Below are 8,156 nucleotides of genomic sequence, written 5' to 3' on the forward strand. Positions count from 1 at the left end.
AATGTTTATACACAGAAATGTATTTTGGTGGGAATGGGGGTGTGGGACATGAAACCACAAAGAGGACCGTGAGAAAGGGAAAAGAAGTCGGAGGGTGGGGGCACCTAGTGCACCGAACACACGTGCCAGGAAAGCAGAAGGGGAAAGGAAAGGGGCAGCAGGAGAAGAGGGGGAGGGAGTGGACTGGGGACAAAGTATCAGCCAAAAAGAAAAGAGGTGTGAGATCCATCCTGTGTTAGTGAAAACTATCCTCTGTCAAGGTTTCTAAAGAAACTCTCCCTCAGGGAACCTGTCGCAGTCAAAGTCTGCCCGTTGTAGGCTCACGTCTCAAAATGTGTCTGAGGAGTCACCCAAACCACATCCTTGCTGTAGAATGAAAACTCACTTACAGGGGGTGCAATAATGGATCCATTTGTTAAAGGAAACAAAACCTTCTTCCCTGAAACCCAGTCTTCCCGGCCCCACTGCCATCTGCCACTTTGCTCGTATCTCTGACCCCCAGGATGGTCAAGGTGGTCCCAGAGCTGGTCCTCCTCAATGGCTAAAGACATCCGCAAACATCTAGTGCCGAGGGAATCTGCTCTGTGGTCACGAGAAACATTCTAACTGGCCCCGTACATCTTCTCTCATAGCGATTAGAAGCTTAACCCTTTTTTAAGCCAGAGCTTAATTCAGGGTGTCTAATACTATTTAAATTACAACTCTCAAATCTTAAACAGCCTACAGCCCAAATGCCACTACTTTACATCTGTGCGTCGCATGAGCATGACCGTGACAGAAGGGCCAGGCTGCAACCTTGGCGGTATGTCTGTGCTGGATGCTCTGTGCTCTCAATCCTCTAGCAAATAAACAGGTCACGTTTCCTACTCAGTGAGCTCAAACAAATCGGTAGGACTACATCGTGTCCACAGAGGATCCCAATCTTGTGATCACCATGCTGACTCCTTCCGATGACCTCTGCAAGCCAGCCTTATAGACAAGCCAGCTGTATATTCACCAGCCCAGACAGAGCAAGCCATTGGCTTATGATTCCTGAAATAAATTCTCTAAGATAAGGAGATTTGGTGGATTAAAACGTTGTGGGCAGAGTCGATCACCATGTAGCGACAGCTTAAGGCAATTTTCTTAGCCAGGAACCCATAAAATGTCACTTGTTTCTGAAAGGGCAAAAAGTTACAGCAAAAGACAGTGGTGTCTGGGAGAATCCCAGACCACGTGTGTGCTGAAAATCAATTCCATTCCATACAAAAATTCAAATGCATGCAGTGCCATTAACACTAACGGGCAGTGTTTCCAGATTCCCACACATTCATTTCAACCCTCAGGCAGCCTGCACCCTTAGCCTCGTCTCACAAAAGGGCACGAGGGAGGCAAATATACTCACTCATGCTCACTCACCCTTGTTGACGGGAGACCCTACACTTTCTGCATTCCCAGACCCTAATGTGGACTGGCCCTGGGCAGAGAGCTTGAGATAGAACATAGAAATGGGAAGGAATGCCAGTGCATGCCTGGGCCAAGGGCATGCATGGGTCCCCAGAGAGAATGAAGAGCTGGCTTAGGCTGAGCCTTCACTGAAGAGACCTAAACAGAAGCCCCGCCCTGCCCGTGGATGGGCGTGCTCAGGTGGGTCTCACAGTAACTCTTGCTTAGATCCCAGAAGGAGCCAGTGGCTGGTCTGAGTGGTCTTGTCTGTTCACAGGCCTGGCGCTCAGACTTTCTTCCTCTCCTGTTGGTCACCATGTATGTCTTTATTGAAGGAGGCTTTTTCCGTGAAGAAGAAAGAGGAACTCTGAAATTGTCTCATAACCCATCACTAGAGGAAAATATTGAATACAAGTCTTACCACAATGTTGCTTCTATAGTTTTCAGAACTAGCATTCTTTAGATGGTCTTGATCAATCCAGTATCTGAGAAACCCAAAGTACATCTTGTTCAAGGCGAGCAAGGTGTGTTGAATTTTATGATGATTTAAAATCACTTCTAAATAGCCTATTAAAGGGAGGCCCTTGTGTCAGGTTTCATGGGCTCTACAGTGACAGCCTTGCCTAAGCACTGTAGCCTGTGGCTGAGCTCATGCCTGGACCACGGTGAGTCCCCAGGAGTAAAGCCCTCCAGAAGTCGTGAGGTATGAAGAAAAGGCACAAGGCTTTCCTTGTGCTCATTCCAGATGTGTTCACTGAGAGCCACAGCCTGGGAGAAGCAAGCGGGGACTCTATAGAGATGCCATCTGCTGTGTGATATTCCAGATTATAAACTTAACCCTTAATTTTTACATCCCCAGCTGCTGAACCCTTTCCCGTTCTGAGTTAGGAGGGAAGTCACATTGACAGAATCCAAGGGTGTGCCTGTTAAGCATCGTGGCGACTCCAGCATCGCAACCCATGAATTCTTTAGAACAGGTCATTTCTAGCTGCATTTGGAAGTAAGCACCACTTGCATGCGTAGTGACTGTTGTCAGACATGATATCACAGTTGCCCAGAGCAAGCCAGCTTTTTCTAAAAGTCTACTCCATTTACAAATAATTTCTTAAAAAGAAAGAACCAAAAATGAGAAGCAGACTCCTCCAGTGGACAAAGGTTTCTTTTTCAGAACACGGTTAAAATACAAGGAAAGTATGAGGCACTATTTTCCACTGAAAGAACCAAAAGCAGCTTGGGGCAAATACAAGAGAGATTCCGTCTTAAGCAAGGAAAGTGTATCTGAGACGTCCTCGCTTCGCTAGCTGTCAACCTGAAACAGTCTAGCTTTTTAATATGCGTTTAACAAACGCAACACAGCTCCATTGAGGTCGATTTGAATTCACAAAATATTTTTTATTGTAAGAAAGCATACAAGCAGCAGAGCTGAGAAAACATTCGAAATAGAGAATGACACAGACCCTAGGCAGGAGCAGCTGACAGCAAGCTCTTAGCTTCTCATCAGTTCCTTCCACTTGGAACCAACTGCTTAGCTAGAACACCTTGTAAACATTTCAAAAGGGAAACTGTTGCATGCCCCACATGAATTCGCATCCCCACATGAGGGGACTTGATGGTACTTTTTGCAGTCCAGGCTGTGACATGGAAACTAGATTCAAATGCACAGAGGGAAAAAAATAGCGTCTGTGACTAGGGATGCTGATGGCTCTGGGGTGCTCAAGACACAGGGGAAAGGCCCCTTCTGGTCCTCCCACCAGCAGAAGCATCTTACGTGATGATGGGGCACCATTCATTAGCTATTTTTCAACCAAAGTTGAAGAGCTTTTTTGAAAAGGGGATACTAAATTCAGATTAAAGCTCTACAAAAGTAGCCCCTTGAGCCGCCGGCTTGGTTAGACACGAGCAGCCGAAGAACCAGTGAGGAACGCTTCTCAGTGGAGGGGCGGCTGTGACCCATGAATTTACAGCTCATGCCCGCTGCAGATCTTAATCCTGGACAGCCATTTGTTTGTTTCAGAAAGCTATTTCAAGCATGAAATGAGAAACGACAGGGAGGGCCAATTATTTTACATAAATACAAAGTGGCATAGGCTCTTCCTCACCATCCAAAAACAGAAATGGAAAGGTGTGTTCTTCTTGAGCTGGCTTTTACAGAGATATTTACAGAAGTGCAAATTCACCCCGGGAAAGCCTCTGCCTTTTAAGACACTCAGTACACAATAGAAGTTTCTTTTAAAAAAAAAATCTTTTCAAAATATTTTTAGGGTAGAAAGCATAGGTGGCATTAGTCACGTCTCATCTTGTATGTATTCATGTCCGTGTTGAGTTAAGCAGCCACCACATCAGTCTTTGCTGTGTTTCTAGAAGCAATTCACGACTCAGAATCTCGGAGTCTGTGTCTTTGTTTCACGGGCTCATAAAGTGCTAGTACAATGGACTGTTCAGTCTCGGAACACACTGGTTTGTTCTATTAAATATGATAAATATAGATTCACTATGATAAATTTAAAATACCCATATAATGCAATAAATAAATAATAAATAAATAATAAAACCATTACCAACAGAACATCTGTCAATCCTGAAAAAGAGAAACTCCACTCTTGCTGTAAGGCTCGATTAGTATTGTAGAAATCATTAACGAAGGCATGCACCTACCTTTACAATCTGAAAACTGTTCGGACAGCGTTAGCACCTGTTTGGACACAGCAAACTCAACTCTCTCACTTCCTTCCTAGGAAAGTTTTGATTTCTAAGTGAAGCTGTTTACTGCTCACTCTTGACTCTATCTTTTTTTTTGTAACATCCTAAAGACAATAAGTTTCAAAAATGATTTCAGAGCCAAAGTCACTTCCCCTATGACTCTTGGCGTGTCCCTAGAAAACACACTGGAAGTGATGCATTTGGGAAGCTTTGCAATTGTTCAGAAGCAGCAGAGGGATGTCGTGGTGGCTCACAGTCCCACTGGACCGTAACTTCTTAAGAGCAAGCTCGAGGGAAATCCTAGCTTCAGAGATGAGGACCCAAAATTCAGGTCGGGTGCTGTCCACTGTGTGTGACAGGTTGGATCTTCTCTAGAGAGACATCGGTGTCATAATCCAATATGACCGATAAGGCTGGGGACAGTTTCTCCAGCGGTTTAGTTATTCCGCCTGCATCCTCCTTTTTCAGATCCTCGGAGGAACCCACGGCATGAGGGATCAGGTAAACCAGATTGCAGTCCTTGGAGATGGAGCCTCGAGGCTCGTGGTGGCTGGAAAACATCACAGCCCCATTGTTGTTGATGCTAACTGTCTCTATGGCATTATTTGTTGTAGGACAGAGTCTATAGCATCCTAAGAGGGTTGAGAATGCCTTTTGGAAATCAGCATTAAAGGCATAAATAATGGGGTTCAAGGAAGAATTTGCCCATCCAAACCACACAAACACATCAAAGGTGATGGAATCAATGCAAAATGGCTGAGTCTCCTCAGAGCCACAGAAGGGGACCATGCAGTTCGAGATGAAGAAGGGGAGCCAGCAGCACACGAACACCCCCATGATCACCGACAGGGTCTTCAGCACTTTAGTCTCTCTCTTGAAGGACATCTTAAAGGAACTTTCTGATTGAGAACATTCCACGGGGTTTCCATTACCCGTGGTGGTCTGGCAATTCTTGGCATGGACCGCCGCCCTCTCCAAGGCTGAGATGCGCCGGATTTGTTTCTGGGCAATCCTGTAGATACTGGTGTAGGTGACGATCATAATGGCCACGGGGATGTAAAAGCTTATGAGGGAGGATGAAATGGCATACGTCCTGCTCAACCTGGTATCACAGTTGGCGTCCTCGGTGTCTTCCAGGAAAGTGGCATTGTCATCCAAGGGCCACGTGGGCTTTGCCTTGTGCCAGCTTAACTGCACTGGGATGAAGGAGATGAGCACAGACAGGGTCCAGGCTACGCTGATCAGGATGAAGGCTGCCTTGGGGGTCATCTTCCTCTCATACTGGAAAGGGCTGGAAATGGCCCAGTACCTGTCCACGCTGATCACACAGAGGTTAAGGATGGACGCGGTGGAGCACATGATGTCAAAGGCTACCCAAATGTTGCAGAAGGACCCAAAGGGCCAAAAGCCAGCAATTTCAGCCACGGCTTTCCAGGGCATGACCAAGACAGCCACCAAGAGATCGGACACAGCTAGAGAGATGACAAAGAAGTTGGTCACCTTGGACCGCAGGTGTCGAAACCTGATGACAGCCGCACAGACCAGGGTATTCCCCAGGAGAGTGGACAGGATGAGCAGAGACAGGAAACAGGCCGTAAGGATGCGAAAGGAGAAATCCCTCTCCACGGCCAGCCCGGCTCCATCCATGGTAGAAGTGTTCAGAGCCATCTTCCAGACAGAAAGCACCTCTGGGTGACTTGGCGCTTGTGTTCTTGAGCAGGCTTAGCCAAACTTCCCCTGGTCACTCACCAGGCAGCAGCCCCTTGCCCAGCCCCAATTACTGCCCAGACTAGAGGACAGAGATGTTCTATCAGGAGTTTCCCTGTAGCAACCCAAGCCATGCCGGGAAAAGGACCCTCTTGCTTTCCATCTGTCTTCTGGGTTCCGTGCTCCAGGTCGCTCTCCCTGGCACTGGCTGACCCCTAGATTCCCCAGGGATAGCGCCGGCTTTTCAGCATATTCTAAGCCTTTAACTCAAGAATCTGCGGCCTCTTCCTGGTCAATTATAGTCACTTTTCAGGGTTGCTGTCTCTTCCTCCGAGACACAGCCTAAAATACATGTATTTCTCCCCCAAGTCCCTGGAGCCCCATGTATCACGATGCCCTAAAAAGCAAAGGAAAATACAAAGTCGTTCATCAAGATGATATACAGCTCGCCTGTTTAGCAACGTTAAATACCAGCTCATCAACTCCTGGGCAAGTCTGTCAAGATCACCTACCTTGCTTTGGGGTCGCCTCTCCCAAAACCCCTGGAGCTTCCACAGTGAGTCCAGGCGGCCTAGCAAGTGTTCCCCTCCTGATGTACAAAAAAATCTCTGGGCTGGATTTGGATAAGGAATCCCAGACCAGGTACGCAGGAAGCTGTGCCCCCCTGCTACCTTGGCCACCTACAGATCGCTGCCCCTGGGGCTCTCAGAGAGGCACCACCAGGGCTGGGGCAGCTTTCTGTTCTGTCTGAGGGAACCCAGTGCCTGGTTCCCTTCGGCTCCTAGGTCTTAGAGCAGGACGCCCCCCCCCCCCAGCCTCCCCGTGGCGCTCCCCGTCAGCAGCGGCAAGAGCCGCAGGTAGGCGAGGGCACGGGCCACCCTGCCTCCGCATCCCCTCCTGGCCCTGGGGATGGGCTCAGCTTGACAGGCAGAGTGGCGGGCTACTGCCACATGTGGTTCCCTGATGGCGCAGCTGGAGCAGAGCTGTGGGGCGCCTACGTGATCGCTTTGCTCCCTCTGGCTACCTCGCACACCCTGCGGACCCCGGGTCAAGACAGAACCCAAGGGACAAATCCTGACGTTCAAATCTTTAGTAAGCCGAACTTGGGTCCTGCACTCAGCGCCTCTTCAGGTCAACCCCAAGTTCTACCCAAAGTTCGGGGTTAAAGCGGACCCTGCCCACACCCACGCGTCGCAAGCCCTGGGCAGCTACCCGCTTCGCGTCACTGCGCTGTCTCCGAGTGCCCCGCAACTGAGGTACGAGGAGCCCTGGGACAAGGGAGCTTACCGCTCCGGGAGGCCACGCTCCGCGACTCTGCCAACCCTGCGCCAGCTCCCGGGCCGCTCGTTGCGTGCTCCGCCCGCCGAGGCGCTTCTACGGTCAACTCACGAGTGCAGCCCGTGACCCGCGCCCCGCAAGCACCCCAAACGCGGTGCCACATGCTCTGCGGGAATCTGGCGCCCTCTGCCGGCGCCTATGGTTTCCTGCACCCCGCCTGTGCCCTAACTGGAGCAGATCACAGAGACAGAGATCAGCCTATGTAATCCCAAGATTCAGGGCTTAGACACTGCTTTCTCCCGTCCCCGATTGCCAGAATCTGAAAGATTAGAGGCATGGTCTTCCACATTCTGAGCTCCTTCACTTAAAATACCACTAAAACTTACAAGAGTAGGAAGTCCCTTCGGCTAGCATGTTATTCACTGAGCCAGTATTTCGCCGTTGTGCCCACTGTGTGCTAGGGCTGGAGCAGTAGTGAGAACGTGTCAGCTTACTCTGCAAGTGAACAGAGACCTGGCATAAACTCAAAAGCCTCTGTGCGCCCCAAACACATGCACCCACACACGCACGCATGCACGCACGCACACGTGCACACACACCTTATGACATGGAACGTCTGGCAAAACTCCTTCCTCACAGGCCTGCACATCGCTAGTTCAACTGTGGAAAACGATGCTCAGAAATGTGTGGGGCTTGTTCAAAGTTAACACATCAGCTAGAGAGCATAGTGACCTACCTGCCTGACCGCCGCTTGCTTGTTCTTCAACACGATCACGCCTAGTATGTAATCCATAATCTGAACAATTACCACAGGGGTAAAGTGGAGACGGGAATGCCTGGCCCCAGGAAATGTGTCAGTGCATAGACAGGACATCAGAGTGTCTTCCTATGTCTATGAAAAAAGATTAACCATGGAACCCGGAAGTCACTCAGCCTGGATTCTCATCCTTACTGATGAGGGCTGCTCTAAGTAACGGGATGCTCATTCCAGAAGGCTTGGGGCACTAGATACAGACCTAGACAAAAATTACATGGGCAGAAATCCT

At 49.2% G+C, this 8,156-nt stretch overlaps 1 protein-coding gene across 2 annotated transcripts; it reads right to left on the reverse strand.

Annotated features, from left to right (window-relative positions):
* Positions 1-2,796: 2,796 nt before the first annotated feature.
* On the reverse strand, positions 2,797-7,189 carry Drd1 (dopamine receptor D1). Of its 2 annotated transcripts, none has more exons than XM_048447859.3 (2): positions 7,120-7,189; positions 2,797-6,229 (listed from the first exon to the last, which is right to left on the reverse strand). In XM_048447859.3, exon 2 carries the CDS (start codon positions 5,791-5,793, stop codon positions 4,453-4,455), a length of 1,341 nt encoding a protein of 446 aa, XP_048303816.2. In that variant the 5' UTR covers positions 5,794-6,229; positions 7,120-7,189; the 3' UTR covers positions 2,797-4,452. The 2 variants fall into 2 exon arrangements, with proteins under 2 accessions (XP_048303816.2, XP_085555660.1); XM_085699534.2 differs by lacking the exon at positions 7,120-7,189 and adding an exon at positions 6,345-6,620.
* Positions 7,190-8,156: the final 967 nt, after the last annotated feature.

Source organism: Myodes glareolus, chromosome 14, assembly GCF_982192425.1.
Source record: "Myodes glareolus chromosome 14, mMyoGla1.1, whole genome shotgun sequence".
Classification (NCBI taxonomy): domain Eukaryota; kingdom Metazoa; phylum Chordata; class Mammalia; order Rodentia; family Cricetidae; genus Myodes; species Myodes glareolus.

What these genes read in the sequence shown, in the direction of transcription:
- Drd1 (XM_048447859.3), bottom strand. Translation starts at nt 5,793, where the DNA reads ATGGCTCTGAACACTTCTACCATGGATGGAGCCGGGCTGGCCGTGGAG.